General features: G+C 44.1%; 1 protein-coding gene across 1 annotated transcript in view; it reads left to right on the top strand.

The window, feature by feature from the left end:
- R3HCC1L (R3H domain and coiled-coil containing 1 like) overlaps positions 1-21724 on the top strand; it is a 39170-nt gene that overhangs the window by 7908 nt on the left and 9538 nt on the right. Inside the window, exon 2 of the mRNA XM_077349418.1 lies at positions 14853-16636. Within this exon, the coding sequence (XP_077205533.1) occupies positions 14867-16636 (1770 nt within the window). The 5' untranslated portion in view covers positions 14853-14866. The remainder of the gene's footprint in view (positions 1-14852; positions 16637-21724) is intronic.

The following is a 21724-nucleotide window of genomic DNA, read 5'->3' as shown; positions in this document are numbered from 1 at the left end:
CACAAGGTCATTCCTCTCCCTTTATTTTTCTGGTTCAAGGCAGATTTAAATAATTTTATTCCTGCTGGATTCCTTGTTAATTCCTCTCTCCTTATTTATTGATGTGCTCTCTAGCAGGGCCACTGCCCTTGATATATCTGTAAAATCCTGCCTAATTTCTTTAGTCCTTTCAGTTAGACATTAATTCATTCTCCTTTGTTGAGTTGTCTCTTCCTTGCAGTTTTATAAAAATGCCATTGACTTTAAACCCAATTTTACTGAGGAACTGGCGTTAGAAACCGTAGGTCTGCTGAACTGTTTCAGCAGACAAAAATGTGGAGAAAATGAGTGAATGATTTCTTCTTGTGACTTCTTAAAAATCTGTTGCATTTGGATGCTTAGGAGTCTTGAAAAGTGCAATTAATTCCCTGTTCTTTGTGTGCTGGGAAAACAAGTGTGGTGGGCAAGACAGTTTTTAGAAAAGGATGTAGGATTATATAGCATCTGTTGCTGAGCAGAGTCAAATCATAGATATGGGCTCATATTGCTCTGAATTCAGTGCTGGGTGTAGGTGTGGGTCTTAGGCTGCCATCCAACTGGCTGGATTCAAGGCTATTCACTGGCCTAAGTTGCATGGGGGATCCCAAAAATGCAAGTAAGTGTGGCTGAGTTCAGAGGGAAATGCGTCTCAGTTGCTGGTTCTCAAGTGCTGTCTCTTAACATAAGATCTCAACAGGCTCATCTTAGATCACTGGGTGTGAAGGAGTTTGCAACCATAGTGCCAGTCACTGCATGAAGAGAAGTTTAGCCCAAGCCACCCTTTACTGTGCAATAAGGACCAAGGGGATGGGGCTTTCCACTAAGGCTTGTGCTGGAACCCAGAAGAGAGGTGTCAGGTTAAGTCTCAGTTTGTGTGCTTGTTGCTGGAGAGTGGAATGGAGCAGCAGTGGCCCTAGGCTGGATGCCTAGCTTTGCAATGTGGCTAGTGGTGGCTTTTAGCAAGACAGCTGGATGCCAGTTGCAAGCAAGGTCTAGGCGGCAGCTGCAATACTTAATCAAAATTCCTTTTTTCCTGTAAAGCCGTGCCAGTCCCAGGAAAAGCAGTTATGTTAATGAATAATCCATTGGCCCAACTGTTAGAGGTTAATTATCATTGGGAGATCCCTCTGGCTTGTAATAAATGAGGGGTTTTGTATGTGTTGTAGGAGTGCATGGGGGAACTCAGGTGTTAAGTATTTTGGACCATGGGGACGATATATCTTCCTGAGGCTGGTTAGGGTTTTCCTGAGAATATGCAAGTTACATTGGTAGCTCTCCAGCACATAATAAGGGACCCGGGGGAATGAATGAATGCTGTGAGGCCTCTTATTTCTTTGATCAAGGTGCTCCCGCTGAGAGGGAGTCACCCTAGCCATGTGCCTGGAGACTAAATGAGTGGAGCTTTCCAAAGGGCTTTTCTAATTTGGGTTGTTTGGAGTCTCCTTGCACTTCTCTCTTTTTTATTAGCGTTATTATTTTGCAAGAAGTGCCCGTTATGCAGCAGGCGATAAAGAGTGACATTGTGCGTGTGTGAGTGCTGAATGACACCTGGTGCTGTCCCACAAGGGCACTTCACTGCTCCCTAAGCACCAATCCAGAGCTGCTCCTACAGAGCGAGAGCGAGTGGATAATGGGACGTGTAGGCAGATGTTCTGCAGTCAATGTTGAGCCTGAGGAAGGTGGCAGGAAATCCCCTAGGGCCAACAGCTGGGCTGGTGCAATCTTTGGCATCTCAGTGCTGTCGGGCAAAGGAGAGATGGTATTGCCTTCCCTTCACTGCCAGCCCAAGGGGCTGCTGTTTCTCTCCTGTGATCAAGGCTTTAAGGTTAAATATTCTATTGATGGAATTATGGATTGAGTGGAATCGGAAACCTCAAAGGCTAAAAATACAGTTTGCTGCCAGGAAGCAATCCAGGCTGCTGGGAGCTCATGGGGTGCCACTTCAGCCTTTAAAACTGGCTGACTGCTGGTGTGGTTAGAGGGCTTTGTGCTTGAGGGTTCATCTGTGTCCTCCTTAAGTAGGTTTTCCCCATCTACCCGCCCTGCCCCCCTCCCATGAGTGGTGTTTCCCTACTGCTCCCTGTTGTACCCAGCAGTTTCTGGAATCCCAACTGCTGCTGCCAAGACCATAACCCTGAAAAGATAACATTATTTATTTAATTTGCTTATTTGATTTCTATACTGCCCTTCCAAAGGCTCAGGATGGTGTACAGCTATAACAATAACAACAGAATATAAGTTAATTAAACATTAATGAAACATTATTAAAACCTTTAAAACACATCTCAATGCAGTACGTTGAAATGTGCTTTAAATGATGAAAGGATGGATCGCAAAGGTAGTGAAACAGGAAGGCGGACTATTTTGGATGTCGTTCATTTGCTTTGGGCTTTCTCTGGAAGTGCTGCTGGGTGACTTTTATCCACTTGTTGCTGGCATGTGCTACTAATTTACTCTATACTTCTCTTTCTCAATATGTTCCATCTCTTTCTTCCCTCCACTTCTACTTTACCTTTTGTTTAGAGCAGAATTGCAACAGCTAAATAAGTCACATGGGTTGCTTGCAGCCCCTTTTGTGAATGTTGGCAGATCCTCCAGGAGTTCTAAGTGTTTAACCATTAAAAAAAATTATATCCTGCTTTTGTGCTGTCAAGCCTTTAAAGCTTACAGCCTAAAATCAGTACAATAAAATCCAAATACAGCACCCAAAGATTGAAAATCCCAATGTCTGCATTTTTCCATTTCTTCTTAGAATGAGGCAAGTAACACAGCTGATGCTAACTTGTAGGCAACCATCCATGCTGCATGACCCACTTATGTCTTAGACTCCCTCAGTATGTGAATTGCAAGGGGAGTGACAGAACACATTTGAGTATGTGTGTCTTTAAGTACTGTTAAGGCACTTCCAACTTATGGTGACTATGATTTACTGACCTCCAAAACATCCTCTTGTTAACAGCCTTGCTCAGGTCTTGCAAGCTGAAGGCCATGCTTCCAATCAGGAGACACACTGGGAAGGGCAGGGATGGAGGATCTAGAAAAGGTTCTTAAGGGTAAAGATATGTTCCTGGCAACAAAGGTCAAAATAATTCACACTACAGTATTTCCAGTTACTAGATGTGAATGTGAAAGTTGGACAATGAAGAAAGTAGACTGGAAGAAAATTTATTAATTTGAAATGTGTTGCTGGAGGAGAGTTTTATGGATACCATGGATTGCCAAAAAGACAAATAAGTGGGTTCTAGATCATATTAAGCCTAAACTCTCTCTAGAAGCTAAAATGACTTATCTAAGGCTATAGTACTTTGGTCACATTATGAGAAGAGTCACTTGAAAAGAAGAGTTGAAGGCACACTAAGGCATCATGATAAATCCCTGATTGCTTGTGATGGATGTGTACACAGGTTGTTTGTGCTTGCTGTCACCTACCCAGGTCATTTTCTGTGTTTGCTATCGTCCCAGCCCCCTCATGTATGGAGTATAATTGAAAATTTCTTAGTTTACTTTCATCTGATGTCCAGTTTGGTGCGATTTCCATGTGCAGGGGCCTTGATACATTGGTTTTTTTTTTCCTGCCTACAAACTGGAATTCAAAACCAGTATTAAACCATTGTTTAGAATTCCAGTTTGTGGTCAGGAAACAATCTCAGTATACCCAGGCATTTATATTTGGATTGGGGTGAGCCTTTGAAATATTTGAGCCAAAAAATAGCCAAAAAATACCTTATTAGTATTTCCTAGATATGCTTTCAGCTGACTATAGATTGGGGGTTGAATTTCAGCTATTGAAAATGGCTACTCCTGAATAATCCCAAAAATATTTGGGATTTTTTGGGCTGGACAGATAGTCGAATTTTAAGAACATTTAAAGGAATTGAAGTCCCTTTAAATGCCTTCTAGGTAAACTCACTTGTAGAAGGTGTTAGCTCTTTAAGTGGCTTTGGAGTTTGCTAGTGGCTTGTAAAATGCATTTAAAGGTACAACATTCGCTTTAAGTGCCCTTTCCCCCTTTCCATTGAAAGCAATGGAAGATGGAGGCACTTTCTTTGTGGGTTCATAGAATTGTACCCCCTTGTCACATATTTTTGAAACTTGGGTGTTTTTTCTGAGGAGAGGCACCAGCAGTTATATCGCAAATTTGGTGCCTCTACCTCAAACAGCTGCTCCAGGGCCCCAGACACCCCTGGATCAATTCTCCATTATGGGGACCATTGACAGTAATGGTCCCTATAGCACAATAAAATCAGACCAACATGGCTACCCATTTGAATGGTCCCTACCCCTAAAACATTCTTCAGGCTTTGAGAAACCCCAGAAGCGTTATGATTGTGCAGAATATGATTGGGAAGCATAGCTATGTATACGCCACTCAGAGTCCCTCCCCTTCCCACCCCCAGATCATTTCGGGAGTGGGGGGGGGGGTAGGTCAACATTGCCATATATGCTTATATCATCCAAGAAATGTTTAATAAGTTTTTAAAAATTAACTTCCACCCATACAGGAATGCGTTCTAGGACTGTCAAGAAGCCCCAGGGTTTCACGAAACCCTGGTTGAGAAAGCCTGCTATAGGATCTAATGGAGATTGGGGGTGGGGGGAATGAGAATCCTGAATATTTACTGAATAAAAATACCATACCAGTATTGGGATTCTGGAATATGGGGAAATATCAATATTTTGGGAGTTCAAAGTATCCAATAAATACCAGGTGTTTTTTGTGGCACACCACTAATTTAGGGAATATCAATATTTTGGGGGTTCCATGTATCCAATAAATACCAGGGTTGTTTTTTTTTTGCACTCCCCTAATTTAAATGTCTCTGCAAATTGTGGAGATTGGAGGCTTTGCAAACCTGCAGAGTTTTAATTGCACTCTGTGCATGATGGGAGCCAGGAGGGAGCTGGCAAGGGAACCTGTGAGGTGTGGAAATAAACAAAGATGAGGGTAATGGTAGATGCAGAGGCGGGAATGCTGTGCAGCAAAAGGGAAAAGGGGGTGGCATGAGGTACTGAGAGGTCAGCGGTGTTAAAAAGTGGGGGGGCGGGGAAGAAAAAAGAGGAAGTAACAGATGGGGTTGCCGAGAGACCTGTGGCTAAGGAAAGGGAAAAGGGGATGCAACGGAGAGAGTTACAAATACATGATATTTATAGCAAGGTGGAGAGAGAAAGGAAAGGAGGGAAAGCTGTACAGAGGGATTCAGACTGCCCTGTGAGATATGTAGATAAAAGGGGAGTAGGCAAAGGATTGGTTTAAAAGAAACACAATAAAAACTGCCTTTTCTTTGCTTGACAAATTCATCCCTCTTGAGTTGGTAGAAGTGGCCCTAAAAGTAATTCTGCTCTGAAAGAAGCCTGTTTGAGAACCAGCTTTTAGTGTGGGCTTTGTAGCCCTGTTCAGTCTGAGAGCTGCCTTGTCTCCAGCACTGCCTTTGAAAAGCCGGCCGTAGCAAGCGCTTTCGATACTTGTGTGGTTTTCAGCTTCCGTGTCCCGCAGTGTGGATTATGGGATTCAATGTAGAACTTAAGACAGCAAGTTGGAAGTTACATTGCTCAGTGTAGTGTGAAAAGGAGACACGCCAAGGGACACTGATTCAATCCTCTGAGCATGAAATGGGTTGGTGCCGAGGCGTGGCGGGGGGCATCTGATGGAGTGTGTAATAGACTGCAGATGCAAGGGAGATAACAAAACCTGGAAAATAAAATTTGTGGGCTGCAGTTCTTCTCCCCACCCTAAAAAACAAAAAAGAAACCTCTGCAGAGTTTGCCGCAGTAGCCATAACCTAGTTATCTTGAGCGTTGTGATCAAGGCCTCTTGAGATAACAACAGGAGAAAAGGCCTGTTGGACCAGACCAAGAGTCAGTCTGGCTCAGCATTTGTGGTCCAGCAGTGCCCAGTTAGATGCCTTTGGGAATGCCACATTTTTTTCATTATCTACACCCCATTTTAATTCATCTATGTCATGTCTTCCTTTAATCCCCCCCCCCCGCTAAAACCAGTTTCTTGTAGGGAAAATACTCCTACCTTTAACCATTTTGGTGCTCCTCTTCTGCACCCTTTCCAGCTCTGTGATACCTTCTTTGATGTGAGTGACCAGAGCTGTATTATTTTGCCATGCTGTTGACAGAGTTTGATCTGGCTAGCGTAGCTCTGTTCTTTACATAACAAACACACTTTGCTTCTACATAAAGTATGGGCATCACACACCCATGTAATGTGTTCTTTAAATGTTCTGAGAACCCTGATTGGACTAGGGACTCCCATATGTATATACAGAGGAGTGTGGTATTCATAGACAATGGTCATGTTTGCTTGCAAGGAGTGGAACTTCCCCATGGAAGGTGGGACATGGAGTGCTGGAGGATGCTGAACAGGCTGCAGATTTTGATATGAAAAAGGCCTCTATAGGAAATATTCCTGGCTGGAATTCTGACCCTGGCATGTGGTTAGTTATACTGCTGCATAGTGAAAAGTTGAGGCAGTCTGACACTGGTGGCTGCAGAGAAAGAAGTAGCTGCTGAGTTACCTTCAGGAAGGCTTTCTGTTTGGACATCAGGGTGTAGTCTGCATGGGGCTTTTTACCCACTCCCAGATTGACTAAATCCCTGCAGTTGACACTGAATTCGATTTCCATTTTGATTTTGTGTGCTTTAAATTTTCCCTCTGCAACATGCATGATTGATTCGTGATGACCCTACCTTTTCCCCGTGATATCCTGGAGTGGATATAAGCGTCGCTATTTCAACAACCGCCATGAGTAAATGTGCAGATCTCTGCTTTTTGCAAATTAACTTGCTGTCTTCTGCCTCCAACACTGTAGCAAAACAGTCTTCCCTGATTGGCCAGGGCATCAGTTCAAAGACTTCCTGGTTCCTGGTTGCAAGGCTTGTCTTAAAGTGACTGCGCTCCAGAAGCCCTGTCTTCTCTTGGCAGAGATTTGCCTCTTATTATTTCCCTCTCCTCTGCGGTCTCCAATCCTTCCCCCCCCCCCCCGTTCAAGTAAAGAAAGAAAGAAACTCCTGCTGCACTTGACTCCCCTCCCCACTCTGAGTTTTCCCAGTCAAGTGCAGAACACTTTCTGTTTCAATGGGGGGGGGGGGGGAGATAGAGGAAGACTCGAGTTCAAATCAATCTGAATTCAGTAGGATCCACAATGGAAAAAACAAAGTAAGTGCAGAATCAGCCCTAGTTTGGGCTAACCAGGAAGGTTTGGTCTCAGTACAGGAATCATTGCTTAATTCAGAGGTCTGTGACCTTTGGCACCAGGGTTAAATTTGACGCAGTATGGATTCAAATATGGATCTTTACAAAAGAAAATGAAATCCTTAAGTTAAGGTACACTAGCAGGCTAGGTGTTAGAATAGCCAGTATGTGAAGGGAATGGCAGGCAAGGATTTTTAATGGGACTGAATTGCTTTACAGAATGAGATAAGATAGAACAAGTACTAGAATTCAAAGTGTTCTAATTTATGCCAGTGCAATGAAATCGTTGTTTTGGATGTTCCCTAGTATGTTTTTTCTTTTTTGTGACACTTCTTGTGTGCCACTTCTTAATAAAAGACTTACAACACCCTGGTGTCTGGCCTGCAGAAACATTAGGGATTATTAATCAACCTGTCTCTTATTAGTGTTGTTAAGCTATATATTCTGCTATTCAAATGAATTTTCTTATGCAGGTCCTTATGTTGATCTTCGTTCTGACTTTCAATGCATTTTAGCTCTTTAATGATAAAAGGTTACTGATCCCTGGCTTAAGAGGTATCTAGGTCAGGGAAAGCCAACCTGTAGTCTTATAACTGCTGTGTTCTCCAACCCAACCTCCTCACGGCAGGTCAGATTCTATAATTAGGTGGCAGAAAGGACTTCATCGGTATGGAGCGTATGCAGTTAGTGGTACGAGATTGCTGATGGGAGAGCGGGCCTGAGGAACAATGTGCTTTCTGAAAGATCCCCTAAAGCAGGGGTAGTCAAACTGCGGCCCTCCAGATGTCCATGGACTACAATTCCCATGAGCCCCTGCCAGCGTTTGCTGGCAGGGGCTCATGGGAATTGTAGTCCATTGACATCTGGAGGACCACAGGTTGACTACTCCTGGTATAAGTGGTCAAAAGGCTGCCAATGGTCAAAATTCAGTGCTAGATCTCCTATCCTTAAAATACGGGTGATATTCATTGTGGACTGTATATCCGGACATTCTGATATTGAGCCTTGAGCTCTCTCATGCACTGCAGTCACATCTTTTCTTTATCTCTATGATCATCAAGACTAAAAAGCATTGATCAGAACCTGAGACCCCCTTTGTTTCAGCAATGGTGGCTGTAAAAGCAATTGAAATCAGCACGTATCAGCAGACTGAGATAATAAATGTTCCCAAGTTCACTCTGTTACTATTGTGCTGCTGAATTTTGGCTTTTTTTAGAGCAGATTTGATAAACTTCCAGTTTCTGAGAGCTGTTGTTAAATTTCTAGGAAGCAGTTAATGTAAAGCTGAGCCCATTTAAATCCTTTGAAGTCCACATATCTTAGGAGCCCAAGTGGATCCTTGTTTGAGAGGCTGTATCCCATTGTTGCATTGGCCATCTGGATTGACTGTATGGTCTGGGTGTGTTCCCAAGCTATAAGAACTATAGCAACAGAAAATTGGATGTGTTCTTGGAGGGTTTAAAAAACAACAACTGGATGAGCATCTAGTAGAGATGACTTATAGCAAAGAGAACTCTTATTGCAAAAGTGTATCCTTGAGGTATTTTCTAGTTTTCTGATTTTACAACCACAACTATATTGATGGTGGAAGAAAGTGTTGTTAAGTCTCAGCCAATTTATGGTAACCCCATAGGATTTTTAAGGCAAGATACCTTCAGAGGTTGTGTGCCATTGCCTGCCTTTGTATAGCAACCCTAGACTTCCTTGGTGATCTCCCATCCAAATTAGGCCCAACTCTATTTAACCTTCAAGATCTGATGAGATTAGGCTATCCTGAGCCATCTGGGTTAGGACACAGCTGTATTAGAGACAAGGAAAGGTAGAGTGGTTTGTGGCATGGTACACTTGTGCTGTGAAGTATGAGAGTGGCTAAAGGGAACCATAAGTTAGGGGAAAGACTGGAGCTCCCTGTTCTTCTTCTCTCTGCCTGTTGAACTATGTGGACCTTTAAGCTAGGTAATTATAACGAAGGTGCTATTTGTTAAGCATCCCACTTGTCGTCTTGCTATTGGCTTTGTAGAAATATTGGGAGGTCCTACATCTCTAGTGGCGCCAGGGTCACTCCTGAGCCTTTCCATTCTGCTGGTCATGTAGCAAACTACTCAGTGGATCCTCAGTTGATAGTGTGTGCAACCGTCCTCACCCTACCCCCAGAGACCTCAGCACCGTTCAGTTGGCATCTGGGTAACTGTTTCCATATTACTAACTTCAGTCTCTTGCAAGCATAGATATTCACTGTGGTGCTCAGTTCTATGGCTATCACTCATCCGGTCCTGAAATGTAACAAAGTGGTAAGGAAAGGCAGAGTGCCATCGCCCTTCAGAGCTGCAGTAGAGTTTGTTGGCATGAGAGATCCTCAGAGCACCCAGCCAGCCAAGCACACTTTCTCATTCACGGTGGGTGTGGCTGTGTGGAAAGAAATAGATTGTACTTCGTCCTGAAAAATGACTCCTCCGGGCTGGAGCTGTCTTAATGATACGTTCTCTTCTCGCAGAGTCAATAAAGATGAAGGGGACCATTCTGCTGGTGAAATTAGCTTATTGGAGAATGGAAAAGATCCAACAGCTCTGTCCGCATCTCGGTTAGGAAATAGATTGGACTGTTTTCTGGCCTTTTTTTTGTTTGTTAAATGTTGCCCCTTGCCCCAGGGGATTCTGTCTTGATACCCGTACTGTCTTGTGCTCTGAGAAGAGTATATTGAGAAGTGTTCAGGAAGCTTTCAGCACTATTCTAGTTAAGTTTTGAAAAAAGTGATCAGGGCATTAGAGAAAAGCCCCTTTACTTCCCAGGAAGGCATGGAGAAGGATTGTATCCACCATCCTCATCTCTGTTGTTAAGGGGAAAACAAGCATCTTGGATTGCATTTGGTATGTCAGTGCCAACATGCTTCAATGAGGAATGTAAAGGCAGATGAAGTATGGTTACTCAAAACTTCCTCTGGGCTGAATATTGAATCAACAGGCAACATGGGCATTGATGTATTCTCTGGACAATTTCCCAAAATGCAAGGCATATGCAGCCACAAGTACTCCAAGATCTCGTTCATATACACTGCTATCCAGAATTGTATCTCCCATCCGTTATGCATACTTCTCATTTCTGTGACCCAGATGTACAACTCTGCACTTCTCCTTGTTGAATTGCATCTTGTTCTCATTTGCCCACTTTTCCAGCATATTCAGATCTCGTTGAGCTCTGTCTTCTGGTGTGTTTGCTACTCCTCCCAATTTGGTGTCATCTACAAATTTAATGAGGAGCCCCTCCGCACTCATTCAGATCATTGATAAAAATATTGAAAAGTGCTAGCCCCAGTACCAAGCCCTGTGGCACCCCACTGCTCACCTCCCTCCAATCTGATAAAATACCATTGACTACTCTTTTGGTGTGATTTTCTAGCCAGTTCCCTATCCACCTAACCATCTGAAAATCCAGTCTACACTCCTTCAGTGTACCCATCAAAACATCATGGGGAACCATGTCAAAAGCCTTACTGAAATCCAGGTAAACAACTGAGTTTCCATGATCTGTTAAGCCCTACTTCCTAGTTATGTCCACCATTATGATAAAAATGAGGCAGACAGAAGTGCTAAGCATCCAGTTGCTGCTCCGCCTGTCTTTGGAGTCGAGGTCAGATGTTTGCCTGTATTGTACTATGTGCAGGGCTTCTGTGTAGGTGTACCTGCTCTCTGGATTCTGTGCCGTCTGCACATTTCATTTAGTGAAGAGGGATCTGTTTTCAGTTAAGGGGAGGGGAAAGGAGAGCAGAGCAGAGCAGGGAGGGGAAAGCAAACAGAGCCTAATGCACCGGAGGTGCCTCGGAAATGAGAACCTTGGATGAATTCCTGGCCCTATTGATTGGTGTACAGTTTATGCATCCTGACATTCATAATCTTGGTCTGCTGCTGATGGTCCAGATTAATGGGCCCAGGGGCTGTCCATCCGTCACTTCCCATTAATTACCAGAGAGGTGTTTTTCCAGTGATTTACCTGACAGTGGGGCCATGATGAATACCCCTAAACAGAGTGGGCAGCGATTAATCTTGTGGCCACACCCTTCCCCAACTCTTCCTTCCCCCCCAACCACAGGACAGACCCCCGAGCCATCCGTCTCCATAAACATGGCCTGATGCATATTTATGGGGTCCTGGTGCCTGGCAGATAGCAGCCTTGCTGTTTGAGCCAAAGCTTATGAAAAATAAATCTCTTTGGCACAAGGGGGCTGCAAATACATGGGGCCGAGGTGGCGGTTATAGTTGAAGGCCCTGTGGTCTGGGGTTTGGAGAGAAGGGTCAGGGGGTTTTGAAGAAAAGGAAGCAGATGTGTCCAAGTATTTGAAAACGGCCTGAGAGCCAGGATACCTGAATTCTGCTCCTTCCATTGAGAAGGGAGTGGCTTCTGGTGATCAGTACAGCAAAAGTCTTATGGGTAGGACTGGGGCTCTTAATTGTTGTTCTTTGCCCTTCATCAGCATCAGCAGTAGTTTATAATTTAAGAGTGAGGGCACAGGTCTTCCTAGTTATTTTGCCCAGTCTTGGTTCTGATTTGCTGCACTGTTTACATTTGGTCTTATATTTCTAGATATTTCTTTTTGTGAACACTGCTGATCAAGAGGGCTCCTTGATCAAGAGGTCATGTGGCTGAGCACTGATTTCCAAAAATCTTGTGCAAGCTGGGTGCATAGCAGTTGCTCACACTGGATGTACAATGCAGCTCAGACTAATCTCCCTGGGGAAGGCGTTACAAAGTCTTGGTGCCTTGACTGACAAGGCCTATTCTAATGTTGCCGCCTGTCTAGCCTCTTAATGTTGGGGGCACTTGAAGCAAGGCCTCTGATGGTGACTAGAGTCGATGGATAGGTTCATAAGGGAGAAGGCAGTCCTTAAGGTGTGCTGCCTCAAACTCAAATTTGGCTTTAAAGATCAATGCCAGTACTTTCAGTTGGGTCCAGGAAGAGATGGAGATGGAACAAGACTGGAGATGGAACAGACTGGAGCTGTATGGTCCCTGTGAGAGATGGAACAAGAGATGGAACAAGAGATAGAGATGGAACAGACTGGAGCTGTATGGTCCCTGTGACCCACTCCAGTCAGCATTCTGGCCAGAACATTCTGGATCAATTGCAGCTTCCAAACAGTCTTCAAGAGTAGCCCCAAGCAGAGCACATGGCCCTATGCTTGTTGGGCCTAGCAGCAGTTTTCTGTGCTAAAATACGGCAGATGATGACAGTCACAGTCAGCAGGCCTTCCTTAGTGAACAACCCTGTTTTATTTGCCTTTCTTTAGAGCCAAAGTGGCCATTTTTCTGGAAATCAGAAACAAGTCACTCAATAATGAAACAGGAACAAAAGGTTAAGCATATCACATGTATGTAACAATCCTAAATTTATCCCATCATATAATCTCCTCTTCTGAGCATCATCTATCTGAAGGGCCTCTATCCTGGTCTTGGATCTGTGCAAAGGCATGATGGGACACCTGGTTATATCCAGAGTGGTGAACTGTAATCTGGATAACCTGGTTTGATTCCTCACTCCTCTGCATGGAATCAGCTGCGTGACCTTGGGTCAGTCACAGATCTCTCAGAGTTGTCTCAGCCCCATCTACCTTGCAGGGTGCCTTTTGGGGGGAGAAGAAGGGAAGGTGATTGTAAGCTACTTTGAGATTCCTTTTGGTAGTGAAAAGCAGGATAGATCTGCCTCTTATACATCAACATCCTGGTGTGACACCCACTGGATTGGGAAGTGCTTGTGAGAAGATACTGGTGATACACATGTGGAATGCTCAGTGCAGCTCCTTCTACTCCAGCTTTATAGACATTTGAACCTTAATGTAATTCTGTGTGTACTGTATGTTTTTAGAAATATAGCTAAGAAGAGATGTAACATATTTAGTGTATACTGTGGATTGTGGTTTCTGGGAGCTGAAATCTATTCCTTTAGGTGCCTGTCAGTTTAGGATTTATATACTAAACTTCTTACATATCCATATCCACGGGAACATGATTGCAAAAAGGAGAGGGTACAGGACAGCTTTTTTCTTCCAGCCATTTGTATTCATGTAGCTCCTGCTATGGCACTTGCTTTCCCAGAAATAGGATTTTGGTAAGTCTCTGGGCTAGGAATTAAATGTGGACTAAACTTGCATTTTGATCTGTTGAACCTAATTCTGTTCAACTGGTTTATCCTCCAGAATTTTTTACCTACTGTGGCTGGATGTGAAAAGTTGTGTAGTTATCGGGTGGGACACAAAGATGAAGTGGTTAGTTTGGGAAGGGATGTCTGATGTCCTGGTGACAGCAGTCTTCCCCCTCCCCTTATATGGCTTGAAGGGCACTAAGCGTATGACAGGCATTGCTGTGATTCCCTGAAAGGTAGAAGTAAAATTTACTTGGGGCTAGTAGTGTGAAGATTTGAAGAAAGGGACCACATCACAACAGGTCTGGAAGCCGCGGGTGTCAAGGTGCTGATGCTGTGGAGAGAGCAAGCTTATTCATGTCAGCCTTTGGGAAAAGCAAGGACAACTTTCTATGCAGGATCTCAAAGGAGTCTGTAACAATGCCTCTTTCCTGTCTTGTGCCTATTGCAAAGCTACTGCGGCTTAATTGGGTGTGACTGCTTTGCTTTCTAGGAAGCTCTGTCTGAACAGCGTTTAAGGGCAGAAATAGATAGGCACAAGAGAGGCTGATGCTATCAAGACCTGATGCAAGGAGAATGCAGTCGTGCTACCTGTTTCTCAAAAAATATATGCCTCACCTTCTGTGTGCCATGTGTGTGCCAGCTCTCTGCCTTACAGCATATTTCTGTTGCAAGGAGTATGTACTTACACAGCCTATTGATCAAAACAAAAAACTGAGGGAGTGTCTCTCCTTGCATGTGCCACACATGAGCCAGTTGCCTGCCTCGTATCATATATCTGCTGTGCTGCCACCAAGGACTGTAGAACTCCTTTGCCCCATTCATGGGTCTTTTTAGCCCCAGCGCTGTGGAATAACCCTCTTGTTAGGGGTCAGGAGCTTGTCTTTGTATCAGCCTTTAGGCCAGGGGTAGTCAAACTGCGGTCCTCCAGATGTCCATGGACTACAATTCCCATGAGCCCCTGCTAGCTCATGGGAATTGTAGTCCATGGACATCTAGAGGGCCACAGTTTGACTACCCCTGCTTTAGGCAAAGCTTTTTTGTTGTTGTTAAAGGAGATGGTAGCAAATGTTTTACTTTTGGTGATAGTCATGAGCTAGTTTTAATAATATGATGGGAATTTATTTTATTTTTTGTTGTTTTGTATGATTTATATGGGTTGACTGGGGGAGAAGGTGAGTAATTTAGATGAAAAGATAATCTGAATGCAGATGTTTGAGCTGCAGAATATTTGATGCAAAGTAAACAGAAAACATTCACATACCTATAAGTATATATGTATAAATGTCATACCTTTGGAAGGGAAGTTGCTACCTCAGCTAATTCTGCTACTTGTGTTCTCTTTTTCCATGTACTTCTATTTTGTAAAAAGTGAGAATTGGGACCTTTTCCCATTTCAAGCTAAGCAAACTCCTCGTTTCTGCAGTTTTCTGTCTCTCTGTTACATCAGTCATCACTGTTGGATGTGGTCATTGAACTGATTTCTTTCCATTGTTGCAGCTGTCGAAACCACTATGCAGCCAGATCCAGAGAGGACCCGGGTACGGCCCAAGAAACCAGACATGGCCTTGTATGTTCCCAGAGCAAGACGCGATGTTGCAGTATCAAAAACCAGCACCTTATTGGCCACCAGGTGTAACAGAGAGGTGAACAATAGTCCATCAAGAAAGGAGGCCATTAAAGTTGATGAAGCAAGGACAAAACCCAAGGTTGGGAGAGGCTTGCTTCGCAGAGAGCAGGAAGGATTCCTCTTCCCCCAGGAAGAGAAAAGAACTACACCCAGCAATGCTAGAGATGCATTCCACCCAAACAACGTAAATCCAAAGATGCAGTACAAGGAGAGGCCTCAGTCCCTACATAAGCCCAAACCAGACTTGCCTTCCGCTGGATTCTTAACCCAGATACCAGCATTACTGCCAAACGCTGACACAGAGGCATCTCTTGAAAGCAGTACTGTGCTCTCCACCAGCTCACTGGAGAGGATGGCCGGTCTTCAAATCCAGCCAGGTTTCACTAGTGTGGACCTATTTCCATCTTCAGGGCTAGGGGCTTGCAGCATTGAGATGAGCAAGCAGGCAGGAGCATTCCTTCCAGAACAGGTAGGGCTGAGTGAGGAGAATGTGCTGCCGTGTGCTCACGAGAGGCTCTCAGATGAGACAGAGTTGGGTGAAGATAGTATGCTGGCCAGTAAGAGTAACCATTTGAGTAGATGTGATTTGACACCAGCTGGAGTAAGTAGGAATGACACCTTAGAAAACTCAGGCAGAGAGGCCAGGGGCCTTTGCTCATCAGAGTGTTCAGGTGAGAGAATATCAGATGAAGCAGAGACCAATGATAGCATTTTGGGGCGCATTAGCGATACACATAGCACATGTAAATGCATAGACAGCTGCAGTCAGACAGAGATAAATGACAGTAACATGTTGGAATGTGCTCCCAAGAGACTTCCAGATGAAACCGTAGTTAACGTGACTGAGGAAGCAGGCAGGAATGTTCTGGCTCAAGCGGAAGTGAGTAAGCATAGCACCCTAAAGCATGATGAGGAGAGCAAAATTGGAGCATGCAGTCATGCAGCTGAATGCATGTCTGATCATAACATGAATAATGTGTCTAGCTGTGGGGGTGAGAGCATGTTGATTCAGACAGCAACAAGTAGCCTAACAGTGAATGCAGTCAAGCAACTATCAGGTTGCTCAGGGGTGGCTCCAAGCTGTCACTGCTTAGATGAGCCCTGTGGGAGGCTGGAAGGTCTGCCCAGTTCTACGTTCAGGAGGGTTGAACTGAGACAGGTGTGTGGCAGTGAGAAGGGAGATGGCTTCTCTCACCACATCTGCCAACGCAGAGCACCTGAGCCTGAGATTTCAGCGGCAGGAGGTGCCACATTTGGTTTAGGAGATGAAAACTCAAATGGCAAGCACAATCCTGAGGCAAGATGCTCTGCCAAGGAGCCTGCCAGCTGCTTACAGGAATGTACCTCCAAGGGGATGATTTGCTTGTCAGCTGAGGGGAATCCTGAAAGCACTCTGGACCAAGTAGATGCACCCTTGAGTGGGACCTCAATGGAAGATCCAGCCCAGAAAAATATGGGCATGAGATTGCAGCATCCCTCTGGAGAGGGGTCAGAAGGAGAAGCCAAACCAAGTGTGCCATCCAGCTGGGAGGAGCCCACTGGAGCCAGTGTTGGTCCTGCAGCCCTCTGTGAGGATGGCAATGTGGCTGTTGAGAGCTGGGATTCTCTCTTCAATGATGATGGTGATTGCCTGGATCCTCGGTTGCTGGAGGGGGTGAGTACGCTCTGTGGTCCTCTTCCAGAACTGGGGGCCATGAGACATTCTCCAAGGAGATATGTGCATGTGGGAATGTATGTTTCATAGCTTGTTCAGAGTCAGGCCAATGCTGCTTTCATCTGAAATCTTCTTGATCAGCTGTGTCTCCACGCTGTTTATAGTTTATGAATGTCCTCCCCATCCTGAAATGTATTTGATAAATGTTGTGTCTAGAACTTAAAAAAAAAAACTAAAGTAGATTTTAGACTAAAGGAAATACACAGAATTTCCAAATACTTTGTAATGTTTTTTCTACATCTGGGAAGACTAGTAACTTGCTTATTTTAAATTTTAATGAGAATTTAGAATTCTGAAGAAGCCATGTTATTACATGCCAAAATGATGTATTTTCTGTAGATTTACGTTCCCTTCGCTGGCTGTAAGGTGAGGGGCCCATGTACAACAATGTCAGGATGAGTATGAATGCTCACTCAAGTATCAGGATTCATTCAAGTCCTGTATGGCTAGCAGTAGGCAGAGTTGTAGAGCCCCATACCATGAGCAAACTGTGTAGCAGATTGAGAGGGTGAGATTCCATACTTTAACCTTGTAAGGACTCCATGGATGGCCACTATCTAGATAACTTCATTTATTCAGCTTTGGGTTACAGTTCTCGTGCCTCTTTGGCCTTTCCCAAGGGTGGGGGCCCTCACTCTGCCTACACCCTCTCTGACTTCTCATCTTCCTCTTTTGTCCACTTCCCCAGGCTTCTATTGACCATGACTATGGGGCCCTTCCTAACTTCCAGAGCTTCTCCCTTCCCTCAGCCCCTTTCGAAATATTCCCAGGAGCAGTGTCTCCTCCAATTGGGGCTGCACAGCCAGTTACCCCATGTTGACTGCGTGGGGCCTGAGCCTCTTTGTCTGGCTGTCCTCCTCATCCAACCTGGCCCGGGGAAGGCTCCCAGTGGCCCACTCCCCTCTCTCAGCTTTTCTCTACATCTCCGGGCTGGGAAGGCAGGGCCAGCGACCCCTTGTGGTCTTCTGTGGAACTGCCTAACCCAAGTGATGGCTGAGCGAGTAAAAACAAAATTATAGCAATTAACTAGAGAACAAATTTTGCATCTGATGGCACCTGTAGCAATTAACTAGAGAACAAAGTTTGAGTCCGGCAAAGCTTTATTCAAGGTATCAGCTTTCATGCATGTGCACTTCTTGAGACGCAAAGAAACGGGAATTACTAGTCCAGGGTTATTAATTAAGGACACATCTGCCCATCAATTTCCAATTCTGATATATTTATTTTCTTCATTAAGCCCCCCCCCCCGGATTTAAACCCAAACAAATGATAACCATAAAAACTAGGCTTGTTATTCCTGTTTGGTTTTTGAATTTGTTAACCTTTTCATTATGCTGCTTTACTATTCACCCTCTACCTATATGTATGAACTGGAAATTTCCATTTTATTGTATCGGAAGAAGTTTATACCTTGAATAAAGCTTTGTTGGCCACTGGACTCAAACTTTGTTCTGCTGCTTCAGACGAACACAGCTACCCATCTGAAGCAATTAACTAAGGCAGCCGATGCCTGCAGCAGGCAAAGCTCCTGACTGCCTCAGCATGGCTATGCCTCTGTGAAAAGAAATACAGTCCTCTGTTGACAGTATATAAAATGCATGCAATAAAGCAAGGAGAAGTGCTGGGCATGGAGTCTGCGTCGCTGTGGAGTAGAGCTATCGTGCTGACCAAGAGGCACGGAGAGATGTACCGTGAAGTTTCATGGAAATGGCAGATTTTTAATTGGTACTGGCTTGTTAGCATATTGCCCTGTAATGGTAGTGCTGAATGTATTACAATGAGGCGTTCAGCACGGGAAATGTGCAGCCTTGCCTTTGGTTTACAAGGAAAGCTCAGTGTCGGCTGGATGGCTGAAAGCCCCTTATTAAAGCTTAAATCAATACCATAAACCCACTACTTTTTGGAGTGACACAAAGGTACCTAAAGTAACAAAGTATCCTAATATTGCTTCAAAGTGCATCCAAGCCTGTTTAAGACCCAGTGCTGAACTGAGTGGATTTTGCTTGCTAATAGCTCCTGTGAACCATTGAAATTAACTAAGCAGCCTCATTACTAAGGGTTAGCTCATAAACCATCCTAAACCCCCAGCAACGGAAGCTGTTAAAACTCCATGGGGGCAGCTTTTACAGGAAGTAGCTCTGGGTTCACTGCTGCTTATTCCAATCAGTAATGGCACAGAAATTAAATCTCTCTTTCTAGGCAGGTAGCCTACCAATCCAAATCCAGCCTGGGCCCTGTGCTGGGTGCTTCTTGCACAAGGGACCGCATGTTATTTCAGAGCCTTTTGCAGAAATACTAGCACGTCAAGTGGAACCTCCCTGTGTAGCTGTAGACGGGGCAGCAGGAATGGAATTGCCCCAATGTAGCTTTCTATATAGAGCTCCTTTCTCTGTATGTGGCCAGTTCCATATGTACAGGTGCCCACTATTATGCACCAGTTCCCCGGTGATCATAAGAACAAAGAACTGACCCCCCTCCCCTCCTGATACTGGTGAATGTTCATGGATGCTAACTACCAGAGCTGTGATAGCTAGGAACTCCGTTAAAGATTAGAAGTTGAGCTTCTCAAGAATTCAGACTCCAAATGGAGGAAAGACAGGATAAAGGATAATGTTTTGGTTTGAGAAGTAGACGGGAGAAATTCTTGCATGCTGGAAGCCACAAGGAAAGGAAAAACAATTTAGATTATCTGGCAGGACAGTGTCTTTATCTTTCTTTTCTGTAGCAGTCAGGCAGTGTTGGTGTCACAAAGGGAGCAACAGCAGTGCAACAGAATGCCTGGGTGTAAACAGGAATGATGAGGCATGGAAGGGTTCTGTTGCCAGTGTGCATTTCAGTGCTTTGTCCTCAGCTCTCATAAACCTCAGGCATGGGCTTGGCTTCCTGTGGACGTGACCTATTGGCAGTATTCTCTCTCCTAAAATAATTGTGTTTCTTAAAACTCCCTATTTTTTTACGTGAGGTTTGGTGCCAGTTCATTAGAGAATTCTTGCGAACAGAAGCACTAATTTGAGAAATTGAGGCGAATGTATAACCCTTCAGGGAAATGTATAATATGCAAACAGGAAGAGGATGAGGTAGAAGTATTCCCAAGAAGTGCAGCTTGCAAGGGGGGCAAGCTGAATTTCAGCCAGGCTACGGAGTAGTCCAGATTACGTGGTGCTATGCAAGTAGGGGAATATTTACTTTGTGATTTACATATGCTCTTCAGCATTTTAGTAACTGCTTCTTTTGAGCAGTGCTACAATCAGAGAACTACTCCATAAATTGCAGTTGTCAGGTGAGGCATGGACCGAAGCACATCAGGCGGCACGATGTCTGTGTTTTAATCTAATAGCCAAGACATTAATGAAGATACTGTGGTCATTCCATGTCAGGATTACCATACTGTAGAAAAGTACTGCAAACAACAGTGTAGACTATATCCAATCCAGCACTTTGTTTCCTTTTAGCATATTAATAATTGTCATGGGAAAAGTCTTGATGAGTTTCCATTGCTGGTATACTTTTTCCTCCTAGAATTGTCATTTAGATTTCATAATCTTTTCCCTTAAGAAACACTGAGCTTGTGTCATTGCAACTACATCAACACATAGAGAACCTTGAGACAAGCTTGTGAACTAGCTGAGGTCATGAAGTGGTGAGGCTTACTATCTACTACAAGAAATTATCAAACAAAATGAATAGGATGTCTTTAACAAACAGGTACACTGGCAGAAAGTTACTTTATTGGTGGAGGAAGCAAGGAAATACTTCAATAACAGAAGTGCATTATTATGGTGGGTCACTGTGTTGGTCTGAAGTAGCAAAACAAAGCAAGAATCCAGTGACACCTTTAAGACTAACAGAGTTTTATTCAAGGTGTAAGCTTTCATTTTCTCAGACCCATTAGGGATGAGCATGAACCAACTCACAAATATAAGTTCATGATGAATTTTGGCTGGTTTGTGGTTCGCAAAGCAATGTTTGTGAACTGAAGAGCCACTATAAATTTTAAGGCAGTTCATGGAGGTTTGTGAAGAGCAAAAGGCAGGGGTTTAAATACCTCTGTGCTATTTAATCTCCTGTTCTCAGCTCCCTGCCACTCAGCTGTTTTTCTCAGGGAAACCCCTGCTTTCTCCTCCATGCAAAAAGTGGTAGGGATCACAAACTAATATGAACCTCCTGGTTCATCTCTGTTCTTGGTTTGGCCACCAACTGAACCACAAAAACGTTTTCATTTGGGTTGCAAAAATGAAAACCAGGTGCCACACAAGTGAAAGATTCTGGTATGTAATGTAGGTAATCTTTGCATGAATGTAAGCAGGACAGCATACAGAAAAAGCTGCTGGGAAATCACATTGCTACAATGTATTTGCCCTAGCCATTCCCCTGAACTTACTGCAGTATCCACTGCAAGACATGCCCCTTCTTGGGTCAATTTGCATGTGTCTTGCAGTAAATTACTCACAGAGGTGTACTAAACTGCTGTGGGAACTTCCTGTGTTGGTTTCAAATGCTTGTCCTTTAACCGTCAGTGCAAAATGCTACTAAAGTTCGGGTATTAGAGAGGGAGAGGGAGATGTTGGGAAAATGTAGTGAAAATTCATGGGCAGAATTTCTGCAAGAAGCACAGCTTGGCTTTTCTTCTGCAGTTCTAGCCCTGTGGCTGTGCTGATGCAGACATGCACTTATCCATATCTTCCTGCTTGTGTTTAAAAAAGAAAAATAAGGTGAGATAAAAATAGACAAAAACCCTGAAAAAACAACTTGTGTCTAAATAAAGCTATGTCTATGCCATTGCTTGCCCTGGTGAGAAACTAATTCCTTGTGCCAAGGTCAGTATAACTCATTGTGCTACGTAGGAACCAGTGCACTGAACTTTGGGAGTGTGAAAGTGGAATTTTGGAAGAGAGCAATCGGGTCTTTGTCGATAACATGGAAAGTACTTTGTATGGCATCATGGGTGGAACATCAGCGATGGGCTGAATGCTTTGCACACAAGGCAGATGGGAGCAGGTATTGATCAGTGGGAGTATTTGTGCAGTG

This window comes from Paroedura picta, chromosome 8 (assembly GCF_049243985.1).
Source record: "Paroedura picta isolate Pp20150507F chromosome 8, Ppicta_v3.0, whole genome shotgun sequence".
Taxonomy (NCBI): domain Eukaryota; kingdom Metazoa; phylum Chordata; class Lepidosauria; order Squamata; family Gekkonidae; genus Paroedura; species Paroedura picta.
This window is presented reverse-complemented; position numbering and strand designations above follow the sequence as displayed.